The 23,737-nt window shown below is 44.2% G+C and overlaps 1 protein-coding gene across 1 annotated transcript in view; it reads left to right on the top strand.

Moving 5' to 3' along the window:
- Positions 1–23,737, top strand: part of LOC144827822 (multidrug and toxin extrusion protein 1-like) — a 227,396-nt gene that overhangs the window by 55,994 nt on the left and 147,665 nt on the right. Inside the window, exon 5 of the mRNA XM_078685988.1 lies at positions 23,633–23,730. Coding sequence (XP_078542114.1) covers positions 23,633–23,730 — 98 coding nt within the window. The remainder of the gene's footprint in view (positions 1–23,632; positions 23,731–23,737) is intronic.

Genomic DNA, 23,737 nt, shown 5'->3' with positions numbered 1-23,737 from the left:
ATTTAAATAAACCGTCTATTCCAAAGCCAACAATGTTTAGCAATAGCTCTGATACGGATGAAGAGATAGACGTAAACCATATATTAAACCAAAACAGAACACATCCTGATTGGAAACAATGGTTGATCTGGCCCACAGATACAAATAACTGTCAAGACAGATTCCTGAATAAAACACAGGGGTTCAAAATGACCAGGCCAGACCCTAGATATCCCCAAAGACATCACCCAGGGATAATAACAACCTACAGTGTGGGCAAATTATGCCTTCAATGGCTACAAACTTCCACACTGCCTGAAATTAAGCAACACCTAACTTTACTTACTGATGGTGCTGACTTGCGTGATTTCATTTTGGGACCACGCAAACAGCGTCAGAAGCGTTTCATAGCAGCCTCTGTATATGCAGCATACAATGAGGCCTGGAAGGTTAATCAAATTGAAACAGCAGAGAGAATACGGGAAATTGACCGTATTAATTTGGAAAAATCACTTTCTGTAGTGGACAATGGGTTAATGACTCTGTCCTCCAGAATTTTTTCATTGGACAGCATTGTGTCTTCAGCAATCGATATATTATCGCAAGACTTACTGTTATTACAACATGGTCAGTCACAATTGCATTCTATTGCACAGCTTGGCTGGACGTTACAAAATCTTCGTTCAGGCTATGTGCCTTGGCGTTTAATCAACACAACGTCACTATTCCAAATCTTTAACCTTACTGATAGACAAATCGGTATGGCGCAAAAGGGTGCTGATTATACAATCTTGAGCATTGAAAAACTAGAAAGATTACCAATGACAATGTCAGAACGACCTGTCAGTGAATGGATAATACACGGAATCATAAATATTCCAATCTCAACCTTCAGGTTTCAATACTGCCAAAAATATATACAGGCTGGCATGTACGAGAAATTGGGAAAGGGGTACCTTAAAACAACTTGGAACCTGCCCTATTCACATGCATGTGTCAGTAATAAAGGACAGAAAGTGTTTCTTAGTGGCAACAATTGTGCTATGTCACTAAGCGGCACGCTTCTGTGTAACGTAATTAGTTTGCATGGAGCCTGTGAAGGGAATTCATACAACCTTTCATGTCACCAGCAAGGCGCACCTGCAACTGAAATAGAACCATTCTTTCAAAGACTCTATAATGGGAGTTACATTCTTATTGTAGACCGCAGATGTTGTAGTCTTACGCCCGGGACTCCTTATCTAGTAACTACGACTGCAAAGGTCAAGTGCTGTGGACGTTCTTTGTTCCCCAGCTCCTTTTCAGACAGGGAGGCAAGGGCATGGCCCAATTTGAAAATTACTTCTATTCGAATAGATACTTTAAGCAGAATGAAAACCGTGCTTCTTCAGACGCCTACAAGGCTCACGTCATCAAAAGAAACGTATGATCTACAAGTCGCAAGGACGACTGCAGAGATACATACATTATTATCAACTAATTCACCCGTACATTTCGCGGAAATCCTGAGCGAAATCTTAAATATTTCTGATACCACTGGGGTCTCAAAGGTATTTAAGACAGTATTTTCGATGGCATTAACACCATTCAAAGCCATACTGGGTATTTTTCCAGATTTCGTCCATTCAATTTTTGGCGGACTTCCCCTGATCCTGGGACTAATTGCAGGAATCCTATTTTTAGTCCTTATTTTTCGTTATGGCAACCCATGTCACAGATCAAACTCTCGCGACAATGGAAGATACAATCCTAGCCATTGGATACCGGGACCGGATATCAAAAATCCTGGGACTCTCCCGGCTTAGAGACCTGAACATGACTTGGTTTCTATCATTTCGACCAATGTGGCAAAGGTGTGTTTTACCTGTATTAAGGTGTCTGCTATGCGGAGAAGAATGCGTGTTAGACACCTGTCTGACGCTACAATCGGATGCGCCAGTGGATGCAGATACATTGTTAGTTCCTACCAAGGTTCACGCTTTGTGCTGCCCTCAAAGGCTGCCAATCCTGATGACGGCATTCGTGGAATCTTCACCACTACGATTGAAGAGTAGTGCAGTTCAAGATGAAAGCAGCATCGATCAGGTACGACCTTCTGTCAGCAATGCGAATCAGAATGTCAATAGAGACAATCATGCGCACGAATGCATGGTTACACCTATTTCCGTCTTAGTGGAACTTTCCCATGAAGCTGTTGACAGTTTTTTCGAAAGCCTTAATGATATGATGTTCTCTCCAGAACAGAAATAGAGACTTTTGAGCAAGCTCGCACACGGCGTTCCCTGAATTCGGCCTTCAACTTTGAAAATAAAGTCACATGAACAATTTTTCCCACCAGTTCACGGACAGCAATTTTTTAGCAGCCCCAAATTAATTTTTTCAAAAAAATTTCGGGACACTTATCTTCTGCTTAAAGTAAGAAACTATTCCCAGAGAACTAAGATTTCTATTTTTAGATACTTTATAAACTTTAGTTGCCCGCTGGTATGTTCACAAATATTTTATTATGTGATGAAATGGTCTCGAACTTTCTTTCTGTATAGCCATATTAAGAGCCATTTCATGTGTATTTCTCATATACCATATAAGCAATAATGTATACAAATGCGTGTTTACTTTGGCATTTAATTCATAGCTTGAGTGCATGCGATACATATGACTGCAATTTTTCAGTATATTTGAACGTTTCAAAATGCATTTATGTATTTTGGGGTGGTAAGGTATACACTATACTCTATAATATGTTGTACTATGTTATACTATGCATAGATTAGTAGATATGACCATAGTTAGCGTGGAGTGGGTGTCATGTATTCCTATAGGTTCTGAATCGATCCCCCTATTCCTGACCCTATTCTGGTTAAACTAACTATCAAGTTAACTAACAGTCAGCCCATGAGGCAAGAAAAGCCCCCATGATGCAGATACCGTTATCTGACGCAGTCACACTACGGCACAGGAACGTGTTATCTGATTAGGTCATAACGCTTGAGATCTAATTAGACAAGCGACATTCCTCCAGCCCCTGATAAGGCATACGACGTTCTCATAACAAATCAAACCTATGACAACCTGGAAAATCCGTGCGGCCATTGTTTTGATTTCACAGAGAACTTCAGTAAAAGAATGTGCTAACGAGCAAGTCGTATGACATCTTTATTGACGTATCTATGTCCATCCTTACGTCAATCTCGGCACCTTTAAGGTATAAATATTGCCGATCTTGCCCTATGCAAACACACGCGTGGTGACGAGACGGAGCAGCCATACTTGCCGAAGCCAAGAGCAGAGCAGACCCCGCTGGCAGCAGCCCCGCCTTCCTGACGCGCTGAGAGACGCGCTGCTATCTCCTGCCGAGAGACCCAGCACCGGCGCTTTCGGGCAGCCCTCGCAGGCGGCCTGTAATATCGAGAGCAGAGAAAGAGATACCATTCCTCATTTCATCCTAACTTCCAGGTACAGAACTGAATAACCCCTCACAGAGAATTCTTTAGTTATTCACTTGGCAAAAACAAACTTAACTTAAACTGTAACTTTCTATTCCCGCCCACGCATTAGACTTAGGTCAGGTACACGGGGTAGGCGTATTTAGAAACACCAGTTGAGTACGTTTAGTCAAATGTATATGTGTATGTAAATATATTTTAATCATTTTAAACATCATATGGCTCAGAAACCATATCAATGTTTTTACAGTATTATTTTATACTATTGCTTTTAATGTATGCACTTTACTTAACTATAAGTATTGCAATAATATCGATCCATTTCTCTTGTATGAGAAAAGAGACTGATCAATAAATAACACCTTTTTATTGAACACGCCCGTCTCTTCCTTTTCTCTACAATCTGATGAGACTAAGAATGCACGTACTGACTGAGTAAAATAATTGCCTTGTGCTCACACGACTCTGGAGATACACTCTTGATTAGGGGAGAGCAAAGTTGTCATGTTCTATGGTTGTCAGAAACTAAATCCCTTCTTGTCTAATCAGGGGAGTTAATTCTTTCCTGAACATTCGAGAAAGTTTCTAGCGAACTCTGAGCTACGCTGGCAAACCCAAAACTTAAGTCTAGTATCGACAGTAGTAGACCTAGTTAACGTCTGGCCTAGGCCTTTACTGCTGTAGGTATTATTCCAATGCGCAGAGCCTATTGGGAAGATAGGAACTACACTACACTGTCCTACTCATAAGGCCGGTCATACACTTGACCTCATCTGTTCCAACGTGACGGATATTTCTATTAACGATCCTTACCCAGTGATTTGGTTAGACCATTTTTTTATTCCCTTTTCCATTCCTTTAAATCACCAGGACAGACCCATATTACCGGCCAAGACAGTTGGCCGCAACTGGAGTAAGATCTCTCTGGACAGTATAGCTATTCATCTCTCCACTACTGCCCCTATGGATGGCCCGGATTTGGACACCAGACTTATTAACTTCAATAGCTGGATATCTTCCGCTATTGATTTCATGCCCCCCCCCCCTTAAAGGCCTATAAAAACGTTTCGCGCTGCCCCCTCCTCACCCTGGTATTCAGATGAACTCCGTAAGAATAAATCTGCGTGCAAATTGTTGGACCGTCAATGGAGACTCTCCTACTCCCTTGATAGCAAATTCAAATATAAAAAAGCTCTTAAAGACTATCGGAAGAAAATAATTGATCACAAAAGAAATTATTTAGAGGAGAGAATAAATAAAGCACAAGGCTCTACAGAGAAATTTTTAATACAATTAGAGCTTTTACTGACCCCCATGGCCCTCAAACGCCAATCCCCGGTATCACAATCCCTTTGCACCCGCCTCTCTGATTACTTTGAGGAAAAAATTGCAACCATCTATGACTCTTTTTCTTGTAAGAACCATCTAGACACCACTGAAAAACCGGTTGTCCATTTTGATTCCACACTGGTGTTTTCGGACTTTGATGAGTTCACCCTTGACCGTTCTCCGGCAGAACTTCAAAAATGTAGATCTGGCTCACCAGCAGATCCATGGCCGGCCAGGCAATACAAAGCTCTGGCCGGCTTCTTAATCCTACACTAAACGGCATATGGAACAATTCTCTCAAGACAGGTATTTTTCCAGACTCCTGGAAAAATGCCAAACTGGTTCCAATTCTAAAGAAAGCCAGTGCAGACCCAGAGGAACCCGCCAACTACAGGCCCATCTCCTTGCTGCCTGCCCCTGCCAAAGTCCTTGAAAAGCTGGTCCATCAGCAACTAGCAGGTTTTCTTGAAACCCATGACCTTCTACACGAATCACAACATGGGTTTAGACCAGGCCATAGCACAGAGTCCGCCTTGATAGAGATGGCTGATTCTGTGCGATGGAGGCTGGACGGGGGCTCGAGGGCGGTATTGGTGCTGCTCGACTTGTCGGCAGCATTCGACACCATCTCTCACCCTGTCCTGCTCGATCATCTCCAGTCTAAAGGCATTCAAGGCTAGGTACTGGACTGGCTGTCCTCTTTCCTTTCCAATCAAACTCAGGCAGTTTTCACCCCCCTTCACCTCTGACAGTCGCCCGCTTAAGTGGGGAGTCCCTCAGGGTTCTTCACTGAGTCCCCTTTTATTTAATGTTAATTTTCCCCCCTGGCTGAGCTTATATCTCAGTCAGGAATTAAGGCAACTTCTTATGCTGATGATATTCAGCTTTTATTCTCTTACGAAACTCTCACCCAAACTACATTCGATCCATTAAAAAACTGCCTCCGGAACATCGCCCGTTGGATGGACGACAACTTCCTGCGATTAAATGCCGGAAAAACCGAGGTCCTTTTTTTCCATCAACCCTCCCCGCTGGATTCGAACCTCTGGTGGCCTCTTGACTTGAGTCTCCCCCCTCCCCCAAGGACTCAGTAAAAAACCCAGGGGTCAGATGGGACTCATGTCTCTCGTTCCACAACCAAGTACAGACGGTATCTGCTGCTTGTTTTTCAAAAATCCGGATGGTTAAGAAATTCATTAATTTCCTCCCTAGTAACACCAGGAAAATCACTGTACAGGCACTAATAACTTCACACTTAGACTATGCCAACGGCCTGTACCTAGGGCTCGCTTCCGGTTTGTGCTACCGACTTCAGACAGTCCAGAATGCCGCAGTCCGACTGGTTTGTGGCATTTCTCTCCGAGAACACATTTCACCACATCGACGCAGTCTACATTGGCTCCCTATCCAAAAGAGGGCAGAATTCAAAGCCCTTACTTTGGTACATCGTGCTATCAAGGGAAAAGGATCTGCCTACCTTTCTTCTTGTCTCCGTCCTTATAGAAATACTAGACATCTACGGTCCAGCTCAAAACACCTGTTGTCAAACCCTAGATTTAAAAAAGCCTGTTCCGGAGGAAAAACTTTCCAGGTATGTGCCTCATCCCAATGGAATAAACTCCCGATTTCCATTCGGATGATTCAGGAGGAGATGCCTTTTTGGAAAGCGCTGAAAACCTTCCTCTTTTGTTAAAATCACTGATGTAAGACACAGAAAACCAGCAGAAGCGCCGGGACACCCCGTTGGGGTAGCTGCGCGCTATATAAAACACACTAAATAAAAATAAATAAGTCAGCTCCGTACCATGGTAATAGAATGTAGGAGGTCTTGTATCTCTCTCTCAGGACTCGATCTCCCAGCAACCCGCAAGGGTGACTGGAATCACCGGAGCTGGATTTTCTCGGCTGGAGAAAAAGACAGCGTCTCTCTCAGTGCGTCAAATGGGAGGGGCGGCTTCCTTCGGCTCTCGCATCAGCTGGGCTTCCGGGCAAGTAGATAGCCGCTCTGCTCCAAACCACCGTGTGTTTGCTTAAGGCAACGTTGGTATATTTATACCTGAAAGGTGCCGGGTTTGACGTAAGGTTGGACATAAGACGTCACTAAGAACTAACAGTTCTTTCTGGACTCTAGGAGTTCTTGTGCAAATCAAAACAAGAGCAGGGGGATTTCCCGAGCTGATGGAGGCTTGGTTTGTTTAAAGAACGCGTTGTACTTTCTAGGAGTCTAGGGGAGTAGCCTTGCCATATTTAGACTGCATAGGCTATTACTAAATATGGATATGATTCTTATGCCTTTATAAGGATAATATTTATTATAACCATATAAGGGCATAAATCGGGAATATCGAATTAGGTCCTAGATAGAAACAGAACATGCAAGGGTGTGATGTCGTTGTTTCTGGCGTTGGGGTTGGAGAACTCTTTGACGATGCTGAAGAGTTCCTTGCTGTTGTGGGTGTTGTTGTCCAGTCGTTCTTTGAATGTTGTCCTTTTGGTGGTACTGATCAGCTGGTGGTGTTTGCAGGTGGCGTTCTTGAGGGCAGTCATGTTTTCTGTGGTCTGGTCATGGCGCCAGGTTTTTTCAAGGGTGCGGCAGTTTTTCTTGGATGTTTTGAGTTTGTCGGTGTACCAGGAGGCTTTCTTGCTGCTGGGTCTGCAGGGAGGATTCTTCAGTGGAGCGAGGTCGTTGGTGCAGTTGGTGAGCCACTGTGTGAAGGTGCGGGCTGCTTCGTTGGGGTCCGTTGCGCTGGCGGGAGGGTTCAGGCTGAGGGAGGTGGTGAGCTGGTCGGCGGTGATCTTGCTCCAGCTCCTGCGAGAAACCTGTTGCGGGTGGTGGTGGGTCGTGGTTCTTCTGAAGCTGAAGTGGACGCAGCTGTGATCCGTCCAATGAAGTCCGGTGGAGTGGCTGAAGGAGATGTGCTTGCTGGAGGAGAAGACGGGGTCAAGCGTGTGGCCGGCATAGTGGGTGGGGGTGTTCACCAGTTGCTTGAGTCCGAGGTTGGCGAGGTTGTCCAGCAGGGTGGTGCTGTTGCAGTCCTTGGTGTTCTCCAGGTGGAAGTTGAGGTCCCCTGGGAGGATGTAGTCAGCAGAGGGGAGGGCGTGCGGGCTGATGAAGTCTGCGATGTCTTCGCTGAATTGGGTGCGTGGTCCCAGGAGTCTGTAGATGAGGGTGCCTCTGAGGGTGGTCTTGGGTTTGGTGTGTATCTGGAAGTGGAGGTGTTCGGCGGTGGTGAGGGAGTCTTTGGAGACGGTCGTGATGCGGACGGTGTTCCTGTGAACGATGGTGATGCCTCCTCCGGTCTGGTTGGCGCGGCCCCTCCGGGTGATCTTGTGTCCGTCCGGGATGGCTATGGCGATGTTGGGCACTGAGGAGGCATTCATCCAGGTTTCCGTGAGGAAGGCGACGTCCGGTGATGTTGTGTCGAGCAGGTTCCAGAGTTCGACGGCGTGTCTGTGGACGGAGCAGGTATTGAGCAGGGTGTACTTGAGGTGGTTGATTCATGTTTGGCCTATCAGTGTTCACTCAATAAAAAAACAAAGCATCCCATATGTAAGCAAATATCCTGTGAAGGGATAGATAATCATAATATTTATCTTCTTCATTTTCCTTTTCTAGTAGTCATTGGCACTACAAGGTGAAAGTTAAATTAATCAAGCGCTGGGATGACTCTGGGTAGCCATGCGCTGTATAAATGCTTCTCACAATCACAATCACAGTAGCCCTTGTAACAGAGTATGGCCAGTGCCACCCGTAATAGAAAAGTAAGAGCTTCACCACCTGCATGTACTAGAGTCGTACAGTAACGCAAGTCTGTGTCATCATGGCTTGCGTCTGTTTTTCTCGTGTGCAAGTTGACTGCGCTGGCATTATGCCGGCTTCCACAAGTTTACGTACCAATTTTGCTAAACGAGAGAAGAAGAAGACTGGTGTACTGTCTGAGTCTAATGTAGTGAGTCCATATAGTGCTAGTAGAATTCCTGAAACTCTCACTAATCTTAGAGCAAAGGCCGACGAAGTGGGAGGTTAGATAGATACAGGCCACAAATGTTATGTACTGTGCTTGCAAGTTGCTAGTTCTACCGTGACACAACTTTCTGCTGAATTATTTTGTGTTAATCTTAAAGAGCATTGGTTACAGTATGTTTTTCTTTCTTCATATAGATGGTCCTTCCAAACCAAAATGGAAGGAGCTGGCTAGACGGGCCCGGCAAAGGAAGCTGGAGGCGATTGTTGCCGAATATCGGCGACTGGTGGCCCAGGAGGAGTAGGACAAGCACTCGACAACAACATCCACCACGACAGCTGCATCCTCCTCCACGCACCCTGGTCAGCCAGTCATCGCAAGCCTCCAGTGGTACGGAGCCGTGGTACCGCAGCCACCCGCCACCACCAAGCAGCCAAAAAATCAGCTGCCCCCCACAGCAGGTGCAAGTTACGCATCCACCACCTAACCCTCAGGGTGTCCAACCTTGAGCAGGAGATGGAGAGAGTGAAAACCCTGCTCAAGAAGAACCTCCGCAGGGAGCAACAGGACCTCCTGGCCAAAGGACACCGCCGGCGGCAGTAGAGGAGGAGAGACTGTCCCTTGCCCCTTTTTTAAAGACTTTTGGGGGGGGGGGGGAATTGGGAGTTATTTTTTTGGGACTTTTTATTTCACGGACATTCTTTGGGATTAGGGAATGTGGGGTGAGTTGGGTCTTGCGGGATAGTTTATTTTTGTTAGGGATAAAAATAATTATTTACTTTCAACTTAAACATAGCATACGCGTTTTTACTGTTTTGCAGGCGAGGCGGGGGGTAACTGTACGTTTGTTTTCCTGAAACTTAACTGGCTGCTTGATTCAAATTGTCTAAGTAATCGCCCAAATGTTTACAAAAGTAAGTGCCACTCACAGAGTTAGTGAATTAAATTGTCCTACTACTTTACTAGTACTACCGTCAGTCTCTCCTCTCTCCTCCTACTCCATTATTCTTCCTCCCCCCAAGCGCTTATCTTACCTGTGATTTGTGTTTGAGAATAGGGCTAGGCACAGGGCTGGCTGCATGGCAAATGGCGATGAAGGTTGGCAATCGTGGGCGGATGAAATGGCATTGTTGTGTTGGTAGTTGTGTTGGTACACAGTGGCAGTAGCAGCATATGAAAAAAAAAGAAATTGAAACCTTGAGTGGCCTGAGCGGAGTATTAGAACACTATGATAGATAGCACAGTACACAAGAACAGTGCCATAATTTAGCCTACAAATGCTAAAGTATTTAATTCAACTACTAGTTGCATGGAGTTTGGCTTTGGTTTCTACAAGAAATATTACTGAAGGTGAAGGACACAGCAGCGTAATCATTCGCCACGTGTAGGAGGAGGATGTTCTTGATGATCAATCCAGTTGATGGCGCAAATGAAAATCAGATTTGATTTGCAAATAGTCATGGGTGTGTGTCAAGCTGAGTAAGAATATATCCTTGGATTCCTTCACCAGCCTCGAAATTAATTCTGTTGCTTTGACCGTATCCTCCCCAGCAAGTGTGTGGAATTATTGTTGTCATTTAGTCACACCTCAATGAAAACCACAGAGCCCGGGGGAAGAGGGTTAGGGTTTGAAAATTGGTTGGGAATGGGGTTTTTGGGGAAAGTTTTGTGGAGAGAGGGAAAAAAAACACAGCATGGACAAACAACAAATAAAGATAAACAAATCTTTGGATATGAAGATATCCATAAATCTTTTAAGGGACATAAAGGAAGAGCATGCAAGCTTTTTTGCTTAACGTGTGCCAGTGGCCTGATTCAAAGAGGGTGCACTATGTGTCGAAGCAGCTTTCTCAGAAGTTGCTACGATGGCCACGCATCATCGCATCATCGCCTGCACGAAGGGATGAGAGACGTAGCCGAATGGATGACGACCAGCCGCCTGAAACTGAACTCAGACAAGACGGAGGTCCTCATCCTGGGCTCCACGCCCTCCGCCTGGGACGACTCCTGGTGGCCCCCCGCCCTGGGCACCGCACCCACACCGACGGACCACGCACGCAACCTGGGATTCATCCTGGACTCCTCCCTCTCCATGACCAGACAAGTCAACGCCGTCTCCTCGTCATGCTTCAACATCCTGCGCATGCTACGTAAGATCTTCCGGTGGATCCCCACCGAGACGAGGAAGACGGTCACCCAAGCCCTCGTCACCAGCCGACTGGACTACGGCAACGCCCTCTACGCCGGAACCACTGCCAAACTCCAGAAGAGACTCCAGCGGATCCAGAACGCCTCGGCGAGACTCATCCTCGACATCCCCCGACGCAGCCACATCTCCGGACACCTGAGAGATCTACACTGGCTCCCGGTCAACAAGAGAATCACCTTCCGGCTCCTCACCCACGCGCACAAAGCCCTACACGACCAAGGCCCGAGCTACCTCAACAACCGGATCAACTTCTACACTCCCAAGCGCCTCCTCAGATCAACCAACCACGCCCTCGCCGCCGTCCCCCGCATCCGAAGAGCGACAACAGGAGGAAGATCCTTCTCCTACCTGGCCGCCAAGACCTGGAACTCACTTCCGACCAATCTGCGCCTGACCCAAGACCACCTCTCCTTCAGGAAGAAGCTCAAGACCTGGCTGTTCGAGCAGTAGCGGCACCCCCCCCCCCTCCCAGCGCCTTGAGACCCTACGGGTGAGTAGTGCGCTTTACAAATGACCTGATTGATTGATTGATTGATCGCAGAATCCTCGAACGTTGAGTTTTAGACGTGTTGGGGGACGCCAATTTGTGAAACACAACCTGTAAGATAAAAAGGAAGTTAACATTGTGTGTAATTTTTTTATGAAAGGAGAGGAAGTGAGAGAGTGACTACAAAGAATATTCGCAGCTCAACTTTCTGTCACCAGTGTGTTTTTCACCACATGCCGGGACATAATGCACCCTGAAGCTCTACATCTAAAAGATAGTAAAAGAAAGATGTTATGATTGGTAATTGTTACAATCTTAATGTGGAGTTGAATAACATTGCCCTTTCACACATGTTCCCTCTCACATTTAAAAGAACTATTTCTATAGTTTATATTCCGTACATTTGAGCGATTATAATAACGTTCCTGCAATTGGAAAAAAATATATACATGTAATTTGATATACTATATAGGACTGCGTTCGTCTAAATCGCGTCGCATTTTCTTATCTAGTCTGCTACAGCCCTCGACTCCCTCCGATGCGCACCCAGGCCTCAATGGTCACCTTTTCATGGACAGGACACCTTCTACATCATGTAGTCCCGATCTGCCACTAAGAAGTCTCACATATAGTGCTGAGTCTTGATATCTCTATGGCTAACGACATACTCGTGCCCCCATCATCATCATCGCAGGTTCTTCACCCGCTCAGTCCTTCCGGTACCACTAACTCAGTGACCAAAGAGTGGTGGGCCCACTGTTCGGTGGTTCGGGCCTACATGAGTCGTCCGTACCACCAGGATGGGCTATCACAGCGCTTGCGATGAGAGCAACTCTAAAATGGCTTAGAGCATGTGCGCCCCGTCTTTTTTATAGGGAGGGTCACATGTGTAGTGACTGATGCGCTGGATGGGTGTGGTGTGGGTGTATACCAGCCATGAGGGAGTGTGTGTGCCGTTCTGACAACTAGACCTGGAACTAAGAAATTACTACAATGGAAATCTGGGCCATGTAGCGTTGTTGTGTTTTCCTGGTATTGTACGTTGAGTGGGCTGGGCTGACGTACACCAGTGATGCGCGAGGCTCTGAAGCATGATTCCGGAGCTATGGGCGTGGTCCTGTTGTGAGCTATATGAGAAATTTAGTTATTCAGGTGTCCGTTTTGTAGTGCTGACGTCACCCGGGTCTTAAAAGCAAATGTGTCATTGTAAAGTTCCACAACGTGGCCAACATGGAAAGTACGGGGTATCACTGACTCTATATTCGTTCATAGTTGCATACATAAAAGATGGTGGACATGAAGCATTTCTGTGATTATGAATGTTTGTTGAACATTCAGTGGAGTGTTGTAGCTGTAGTAATACAGGGCTGTGAAAGGTTTAAGTTGTAGTTTTTGGCACATGAAGGGCAGCTAATTTATATACGTATGTGGTCATTCAGGTACACTGTACAACTTGATGCTGAAAATCAGTGTTTGAGTCTCGGAGTTGCATGCACATCCTGTTATTGTAGAGTAATGACGTAATGTATGCGTGCCTGAAAATGTATTGTAAACATGGTGATCTGTGTCTGAGCAGAATCCCTGTAACTGGGTAAGTATTTACCCCTACCGTTGTGAAAGTGCTGTTTTGCCCTCAGTGAGATGGTGCGGAGGTGAGGGGCCGGTGAACTCGGCGATGAAAGTGTGTGCCTAGCCTGTGAGCTGAGTGCTCTGTAGCATCCTATCAGAAGCGAAGTATTTACCCTTACCGGTGTGAAAGTGCTGTTTTGCCTAGAGTGAGATGGTGTTGAGGTGAGGTATTGGTAAAGTCGGGGATGAAAGCGTGTGCTTAAACTGTGAGCTGAGTGCTGTAAACTAATGTGCTGTGGGCACTGTAGCATACTGGCCGATGTGAAGTATTTACTCCTACCAGAGTGAAAGTTCTGTTTTGCCCACTGTGAGATGGTGGTGAGGTGAGGTGCCGGTACACAAGGGGATGAAAGCTTATGCCTAAACTGTGAGCTGAGTTGTCTGTAGCATACTGGCCGAAGTGAAGTATTTACTCCTGCCAGTGTGAAAGTGCTGTTTGCCCACTGTGAGATGGTGGTGAGGTGAGGTGCCGGTACACCTGGGGATGAAATCGTAGGCCTAAACTGTGAGCTGAGTGGTCTGTAGCATACTAGCAAAACCGAAGTATTTATCCTTACCGGTGTGAAAGTGCTGTTTTGTCTAGCGTGGGATGGTGCAGAGGTGAGGTACAGCTAAACTCGGGGATGAAACCGTGCGCCTAAACTGTGAGCTGAGTGCTTTAAAATGATGTGCTCTGGGCTATGTAGCATGCTGGCTGTTGTAGCATATGTGTGTAGGTGGTGTTAGTATGCGTTTAGAGTATAGCGGGAGTGGGAAGAAAACTACTCACTGGTACTGGCTTGAAGACTCGGGGATGAAACTGTGAGTGAAAGTTGTGAGTTTATTGTTGTAAAGTGATCTGCTGTGGGTTCTGTAGGATACTGGCCTCTGTAGCATACCTGTGTAAGTAGTGTTAGTGTGCATTTATACTATACAAGGAGTGGGAAGCGAACTACTCACCACTACCGGTCTGCAGACTCGAATGAATTGTTTTAGGAAGCAGGAATAAAGAAATAATCGTGAAGAATATAATGCAGAATGTTGCAATGCCACAGAAGAAAAATGGTGAAATGAGGTGTGTCTAAGAAAGTGGCTGTGTGTAATAAAGGGATGGAATTTGAAAATTATATAGAATGTGTCTTTATTTAAGTGCCATAATTGGACCCACTGGTGCAAGAGCTGGGGCATCCAGCTGATGCAAAGTTGAACCACTTCTGCTGTATTCAAACATAAGCTCCTGCATCAGTGAATTGCATATTACATGTTACAGTGGCATTTGACATAAGCAATAGCTATTACACTTGAATAACTCTATAAGGAAAATAACGGTAGGATACGATGACCTTTAAGAAAATAAATAAATAAAAAAGAAATTTCAAAATATAATCGTCAAACTTTTTAGGTACCTTGGCAGTGCTTTTTTGTAACAGAAAATTATCAACAGTAGAATAGTTAGCAATCTGTTGTACAGTAGATTCAATGTGGTGCGTGTCAGAATTAGTACTAGTTCTATTCACATTGGAACTTTGAGGATGAATACAAGCATTGCGCTTCTGAGAAGCACATTCGGTACCTTTGTAGTCAAACCATTTATTATTGTCTTCAGCTGTTTCAAAAAAACATTCTTGCGTGAGAGCTAAGGCATCGAGCTGAGACAAACTCCAACCGCTTCTGCTGTAGTCAAATCGAAGCTCCTGCATTGCATCAGTGAATTGCACATTATATGTTACAGTTCTATGTGACCTACACAATAGCTATTAGACATGAATGAATACATTGTATAATGAAAATAAAGGTAGTTTACGACTACCACACTGTGCCAACCAGTTCCTAAACAAAGTCGTCTTTTTCATTTTTATTGTGAGGTTCTGAGAAAAGGTTGACTTTGAGTAAATTTGTGTGAAAGGGCTTTGTGAATAACAGGGAGGCAGAGAGGCGTGTGCACAAAGAATAGACGTGGTTTCTAAATGGATGTCAGGTTTAGGCTAATTTAAGAAGTAAATAGCGTATTTATACAGGCCATACATCACCGATCCCTTGTTAAAGTCGAGACGTAAGGGTCAATAATGAAGATAGAGTTCAAATGCCTGAGTATACTTAGAAAGTTGGTATATGAAAGTAGTAGGATTGAAGTGTATTATAAAAAATGTAAAGGAAAAAGTAAAAAAAGATTAACGTGAGTTTCTTACAAGTCTTGGAGATTCCATTCCAGAAGTTCTTCAGTGGCTTGAGATGCGTAATGTTCCAAGAGGCTATTGTTGCCATCGTCCGAGAAAAGTGAAGTGATCCAATTCATATCCTCAAAGGGACAGTAATGTTCCTCGAATGTTGGAACGGAATTTGAATTGGCAGGCTTTGATGTTGTGAAAGGTCGCACATTGCAGGAGATCTTTTGCGACTGCACAGAAATCCCATTCCACTGCGATTCCTTTTTGAATTGCATTCGCCATTGCTCCACTTTCAGAACAATCATGTTCATGGTTTTCAAGATAATGCATTACCTGCTGGATATCGGGAGCGAATGTTGGGATGTTAGAAAGGCATACATCCATTTGCCAGTCAAATGGGCAAGTTTTGCAATCGAACGATGGTTGTACGCATATTGCATAAGTGTAGTTACATGTTATGTTGTAGCTAGCTCCGATAATAGATAAAGGCAGGTAGCCGAAAAGTTTTTCCGTTTTTTTACAGTATTGATGGAGCTTGGCATAGAGGCATATTCTGTTGGACATAGTTGTTACCACAGAGACCGTAGCCATTTCTAGAAGTAGAATTGGTAGTAGGATGGCCGTAAAGAGAGCGAGAATTATGGGCACTGTTCCTGTTATTCCAGAGATGATCGAATGAATGTAGTCTGGTATTAAAAGAAAAACAGTTGGAAAGTGTGTTAGAAGGCCATAGGAGACCGTGTTAAAAAAGTGTGCCAGATCTTGAGTTTGACATGTGTTGAAAATTGTGTAACAATTCACAAAGTGTATTTGGTGGTTCGTATTTAAAAGGGAGTGTATTTTACTTGAAGTTTGTGGTATCTGCAGTCAATACATTTCTTTTGCAGAAGTGAGGGAGACTTCTGTTCTGAACAAATGCGCTTTAATTTGGTTTGTTTCTTGAAATCTGTTTTCAAACTAGGAATTGAAGGGCAAGTTGAAGTTTGGGAGTTAGTTTGTGCGGGTGGGAATAGACATTGCTTTAAGAAGTTACTGTGTTTAAAACAGTAAGGACATGTGGTGTGCCAGCTCATATTCCGTAGGAGTGCATGTTATTGAGAAGCAGATTACTGCTGTTAGAAAGCTGTGTGAATGTTAGTCTGATTGTGGGAGTTGGCGTTCTTTTAAGAAAGGACGCAAGGTTCGGGTCTGTAAGCTTAGAAGCGCTGTGTAGTTGGACATTCTTAGATAGTAATGAATGACTGTCATTGTGGTCGCACTTTTCACCTGTGTGAAAAACTTCTGCATGCTCTTTAAAACGGCGATATGTAAATGGGAGAAACCACTGCTCGTGAATAAACGTGCTACCTTATATAATCACATACAACATGACAAACACCATGTGCACCTAGCAGACACAACAACACTACATACATTTGTTGAAACCTGGCTAGCCATGTAGCCATGTACACAAATTAAAGATGGCATGGCACCTTTGCCTCACACTGCAGAATGCGGGGAGAGATGGGAGCAAAGTATGTGCGAAGGTGGTAACAAATATTCATTATAAGAGTATATAATGCAAAGTCTTGAGGGGATGTGCCGGACAGAGTTGAGTATGCAGAGCACAGACATGTACATGTCAACCTACAATGATGGTCTATTGAATGAAGTGGACAGTGGACTCAACCATGATAGTACAGTCAGTAGGGAAGATTACAGAATGGTAGCGCGTACGTGTCTCCTCCCCCCTAAATGTTTTTGGTAGTGGGGTGGCTCGGCGTACGCAGGGATAGCGTAGGGGTTTGAAGAAGACGCACATTTCTCTGGGTGTGGTTCTCATCCGGATTGGCGAATGTGTCTGCCAGGTCTGCGCAGCTTACACCGCCAGGAGGCCGACGCCAAGAGCGGAGGTGGCTGCGTGAATGATGCTTTCAGCGTGCTGGTATCTAGAAAGCGTAATGGCCACTGCGACGCATATATGCTCCACAGTTCAACTTTCAACACCGCCGTATGTGAAAGAGGGCCCACCACGTGCCGTCGGAAGCTCATGGGCTGAGGTCTGCGAGCTCGGAAGGCTCCTGAGATTAACACTGGGTACCGTGACACAGACACACAGCGCCCAGCCTGAAGCCCAGCATTGTTGAGTGCTCTGTTCACTACTAACACAGTAGTCCGACAGGTACAACAGTGGATTGGTGTTTTTGATACCATAGTGGGCGATGCTAGAACTGTATCTGAGAATGGAGATAAGGTACTCCCTTCGACTAGGTGTAAGAAACTCTAGGTCCCAAAAGTGGAACAGTGTGTTGATCACAAAATGGACGATGTCTGATAGTATCTGTTGTTGGTTTTTCACAAAACTCCCTCTGTTGAGGTGCATCAGACTCTGTGCTTCTGTAGTTAACTGCTGCACATAGTTGTTGAGCTTAGTTGACTGCCATCGCTGGAATACATCGCAGTGCAGCAGGTCCAAACCGTGAAACGGGGTCTTAATTCTATGATTGAGGATGTCCAAAGTTAAAGTTTGTGATGATTTCTGTGTACCCCCTCCAATGAGGTGCAAGCAACTCGAGGTCCCAACAGTGGAACGGTGTCTTGATCCCACAATGGACGATGTTAGAACTGTATCTGAGAGTGGAGATGGAGGTACTCCCTTCGACCAGCTGTAACCAACTCTAGGTCCCAACAGTGGAACGGTGTGTTGATTCCACAATGGACGATGTTAGAACTGCATTTGAGAGTGGAGATGAAGGTACTATCTTCTATCAGGTGCAACCAACTCTAGGTCCCAACAGTGGAACGGTGACTTGATCCTGTTGAAGCTCATATGAAACTGTAAAAATACAGGATAAATGACAACACTGAAATAAACGATTCGCTCTCAGCACATGGTTTGCAAGGTTTATTGGGAATCCAATCAGAATGCAATCAGAATGCAATCACAATGCAATATACGTGCGGCACGGAGAACTCAGCAAAGCTTACTGAGTGCCCATTTGGCATGACAGTGCAGAGACATTTTATAGGTAAAAGCCCTACCGGATGGTCATCATAGCATACGTAACCTAGATCAGACTATGTCCTGCTGGACCAATCAATGACGGGCAACTGTGGCATGATACCCTTGTAAGGCTCGAAGTATGTCTATACCCTGGTGTTGCTGCCCACGTGCCATCTACAAGAGCAGATTTGGGCTTTCCCCTAAAGGTGAAAACTGTGCCTCTGGTATACGTGGACTTGGCACGTGCGTGACCGGCCAGGTCATGGCGACATGATTTACTGAAATGTGAGGTTTTGCAATAGCTAGCTGGAAGCTGGCGTGTTTGTTCTCGGAAAGCCTTGCGTTGCTTGCACGTTGCAGCTGACTGACACACAAAATGGAGCGTGCGACCATTTTGTGGATTTCTGCTGGTGTCATTTCTTTAGTAGCTCAAAGAAGACTATAGGCCTGGCAACATATGCATTTGGTATCATAAATAATATCTGGACGATGTAAGAACTGTATCTGAGAGTGGAGATAGAGGTACTCCCTTCGACCAGCTGTAACCAACTCTAGGTCCCAACAGTGGAACGGTGTGTTGATTCCACAATGGACGATGTTAGAACTGCCTTTGAGAGTGGAGATGAAGGTACTATCTTCTATCAGGTGCAACTAACTCTAGGTCCCAACAGTGGAACGGTGACTTGATCCCACAATGGAAGATGTCCGATATTACCTGGTGCTTGCTTTTCTCAGACGTTTGTGTGTTGAGGTGCATCACACTCTGTGCTTCCATAGCTAACTGCTGCACATGATTATTGGGCTTGGTTGACACTAGTTGCTGGAGTATACTATGGTACAGCAGGTGTGAACAGCAAAAGGTGGTCTTTGTTGTATGATTGATGATGTCATAAGTTAAAGTCTGTGATGATTTCTGTGAACCCTCTCTGATCAGGTGCAACCAACTCTATGCTTTCAAATCCAACGGTATATGCCGGTGAGGTGTTAATGACCACTGCATCTGGTCTACACTGTGGTTCGCAGGGTTCACAATTTAGATTCAGTTGTGATTGTTTAATGACTGAATCAAGTAGTTAAGTAATTAGAACGTCTATTGAAACATACACAATATTGTCTTATTAGAACATTGGAAGGTTGAGAGCTCTATTGAAAACAATGGAGTAGGTCCATTCTTATAAAGGCTTGTATAAGCCTGGAGCTCCAACATTACAAGTTTTATTGTTCACAGCTCTCGCTGTGAACAAATGCTTCAGGGAGCCCGAAGGGATTCCTGAAGGGATTCCAATCCCCTTAAGGTGTTGCTTTATTTGTTAGAACATTCTACCGTCTAGTGGCAGAATGTTCAAATAGCCTCATAAATACCTAGGACCTAGGAAATAGTCGGTGGTATGTAGTATCTGGCATTCTTATGTGTATGGTTTCAAAAATTGTAGTCTGTATTTTAGAGTGTGTGTATCATAGTTTTTATTAGGGCATCAGTATGTCATCAGTGATGTCATTTGAGATGTCATCAGTGATGTCATCAGTGATGTCACTGACCATGTCATGAGTGATGTAATATGTGACGTCATCAGCAGTGCATTGCAGGCGCGCGAGTTATAGTTAGCTCAACTAACTATAATTGGCAAATTTCTCTGGTTTTATATGAATCAAATGTCCAACTAACTATAATGTCCCTGAAACCTATTATTTTTGTCCGTGAATTTCTAAGGTTTTTTAAATGCTAATTCCTAACTATAACGTCTGGAAACCTATGTTTTTTTCAGTGAATATATTTATATATATATATATATAACTCCTGTTTCCTTGATCAGAAACAGACACCGACACAGGGGTACGATAAATGATACGTTCTGCGTTTATTAATTGCGCTGTAATGCGTTTCGACACATCCTGCTGTTTCGGCACTTCCTACCTATATATAATGTTTACCTTGGGACTGTTTCAAAATGACATATTTACATTTATTTACAAGGGAATTTACAAATAAATGTTTCATATTTCAAATTTTGAGAGGAATACAAGTGTTGCTGCTAAAACATAATTAAAAGCACAGTGATGTTAATTTTGTGCCATTACTGTAGTATACAAAAGGCCTTTCGAAGAGACCTTACAAAAGTAGGGGACAAACAACAGATAATGAGACCAACTTGAATAATATGTATAATCATTTTAAGATTGAGCTATGCAAATAAAAAGAGAATTATATTGAACATAAAGAAATCTCTCCCAGTCATTATCACTGATTAAGCCAAATTGCACTGCTTGTAGATGGTTAACCTGGAATGTTGTTTAGAGCATTGTTAATTTCCATGTTGCCTTCTGTCTATTAGATTGCATATGTTTAACCTCCAAGACTTTTCATTTTTTGATATTATATCTGGTATGTTATTCAAAAGAATGTGTGGCGATGGGAAATGTACAGTCAATTTGTATAATATGCCATAATGTTTCTTTCTTTGAATGCCAATACCGTATTTACTATATCCCACACATAGTTTTGAACATGCACAAGTGAATAAATATTGTTAATGTATGTAATATTTTAATAATTGCAATCATTAGTGGGATTGGTGAACTCTCTGATGTAATCTTCAGTATGAGACTGCAAATAAAACCCCCACATTTCTAAAATTCTTTGAGACTTATTGCAAGAGTGATAATCATAGCAGTTGTTGCCTTGTGCGAAACGAGATCTATAAGCTTAATTACAGTATTTATTGTTCTTGATTTCCTAATTGTTACTGAGAACTTATATGAAATACATTTAGAGAGTCCTAGATCAACATCAGCAATATCGCAATGTTTCTATTAAATTTAGTAGCTAGATTGGCTCTCTGCATTATAGGTGCTGATAAACCAAACCTGATATGCTACAGGGGAACATCCTTTACGACGTGGATGTTACCCCGCGCTACCATTACGACGCGTCTCTTACAACGCAAGTCGTAACCACGACTTGCGCTGGAGGGCGCTCAAGGACAAGGAATAGTTAATTTACTATTCCAACACCTTCCCTACTATCCACGGGGACTGGTGTTGGAATAGTAAATTAAACTATTCCTAAGTCCGCACCCTACAGCGCAAGTCGTGGTAACGACTTGCGTTGTAAAACACGCGTTGTAACAGTACGCGTGGTAATAGCCTGCGTCGTACCATCATACATCCATGCTACATGATATTTGAATTTTGATTTTCGATTTGTCTTTAACTAATGCACATCATATAGATGATGGTGGGAAACCCCACCCATAAAAATGCAGGAAGGCAATTTTACCACAGAAAGGAAGCATTTTATTGAAGATTCCTTTGATTGTACTTGGAAAAGATTGACACACATGCCCATCCTTTTCAAATGTGTAAAGATTGAATTACAGTTTCGAATTTCTCAATACAAATTCAAAAAATGTCTCTGTGGAGTTTAAGCATTTTTTGTTTTGTTTATAATAACAGTATAAAATTTTGTGGAACCACATTGCAATTCACTTTTTAAAAAAGGTATCCATTTAACCAAATCATAATAATAAAGCCAAGTTCCAGCCATATAAGTATTAAGACATTGAAAAGGTACCCATGTATTTCCCCAAAAGCCTGCCTAGAATTTAATGTTAAAAAGATCACACCTGCACAATTTCAAGGATTTACTTGACAGTTCCTGCTTTACCAATAGAAAACAACATATACATCCCCTATTGCAACTACACAGCCCCTCAGATATCCTAATGAGGTATTAACCTGATCCAAAAGTAATGCATTTTTTCTTACGTCAGTGGATAGACCTAGCTCTAGAGAGACTTGAATCCTTGTCATGGTTACATTGTCTAAATCAGTTGCCTAGAATCAGCAGCCCCTTATCGTAATAGGCTATCTGGAATGCCAAAATAGAAAAAAAAACATACGTGCAATTAAAACTCGATAGGCTTCTTGCCACAGCATGTTTTAAAGATAAATGTGGTCCCTACTAATGCGAGATCCAATTCAAGACCCAAATTGTGATAGCTTTTAAAAGCCTTTAACCATGCATCCCTGAGCTTCATGACCCTAAAACATAGAGCTTAGGGGTCCATTAGGATGGCGGGTGGACTTTGTCCGCCCCCCCATCTAATCGTGAAATTGGACCGCCCGCCATAAGGGCGGGGGTCCCGTGGGGGCCATTAGGATGCGCCCGCCACAGTGGCGGGCGCATCCTGCATTCCTGGCATTGTCTCAGGCGGTGCACTCAGCACTGCCCGCCACAATGTCAGGAAGGCATGTTGTGCACTTCCATGCACAACATGGCAGGCACCGCGCGGTGCCTGCCATGTTGTGCATGGAACTGGTACCCCCCCATGTGCACCACCCACCCCCCAGAGTCCCTGGGGGTCCGCAATGGGCCCGGCAGGCAGACTCTGCATGCCTTTCCGTGGCGGCATTGCCGCCACAGAAAGGCATGTCCCAGCACACATGATAATATAGATGGCGGTGTCTAAAAGACACCACCACCATATTAAACCCTTTTCCGCCCGGTCGACTTTTCGAGCAGGCAGAAAAGCGGCGGACGTTCTTTCCATCTGCTGTTGACCCCCCAGCCACTGTAATATGGCGGGGGTCTTTGCTGGGAGGATGGTGGGCGGAACTCCCCCGCCGGTCCGGCGGTGGCTTCTGCCAGCCCGGCGGGGGCGATCTGCCCGCCATCCGAATGGGACCCCTAGTGTTTGTCCAGTTGATCAGTAGGTTGTTTAACCTGAGATATATCCATCGAGGAAATTCAGCCCCCACTCGAATCTAAAAGGAGTTTTATCCAGACTCAGCACATCATCTTCTTAAAATAAATAGGCTACATACTTGGCACTCAACTTGGAGGAATGCTTGTGCATCCCTCCTTTGCCAGGTTTAATATATAAATACTAACTTGGAAGAGGGTGAGCACACAGCCTTGCCTGCCACAATGGTGACTCCTATTCCGATCTCTGTCCAGACCCCTGTTGCAGACAAACCAGATAATAGCCCACCTTCCATCTTGTAACATTAAGTGCAATTACCTGGGGAAAGACAATTATACGCTTACACCAACAAATTACTATTTTCTGGGGAAATACATTGATTTCTTGTATTGAAAATATTTGATCAGCAGAAATGTTTGTAACTAGGTGACCTTTTGTCATCAAATTTGAGAAGTGGGAGGAGAATAAAGATAGTTTTGCACCTACCTCCAATTAATGCATATTTTCCTTCTGTCAGCTCCTACTGCATTCATCTTCAGTAATGAAAGGCAAATATGTCTAGCTGTCCAGTGATAGTTCCAATGCTGATCTAACAGTTGATTCTCAAGGAAACAAACAAGTAGAAACGTTACATCTGAATCTGGTTGTGCAGCTGCCTGTTTTCTGGACATGTGTATTGATGTCATAACTCACCTTCAATCAATAATCTCATCTCTGCTCCTGTGAACCTTCCTCACCCCTTTCTCTTCTCTCAGGGGAGCTGCCTTGGCAGTCAATATTGCTCGTATTTCCCAGATCATCATGGTTTTCATCTATATCTGGATAAAGAAGCTGCACGTTGAGACCTGGGGAGGTACTGT

The sequence above is a fragment of the Lissotriton helveticus genome, chromosome 4_1, assembly GCF_964261635.1.
Source record: "Lissotriton helveticus chromosome 4_1, aLisHel1.1, whole genome shotgun sequence".
NCBI classification, from domain to species: Eukaryota; Metazoa; Chordata; class Amphibia; order Caudata; family Salamandridae; genus Lissotriton; species Lissotriton helveticus.
Note: the sequence above shows the minus strand (reverse complement) of the source record. Positions and strands in the feature narration are given on the sequence as shown.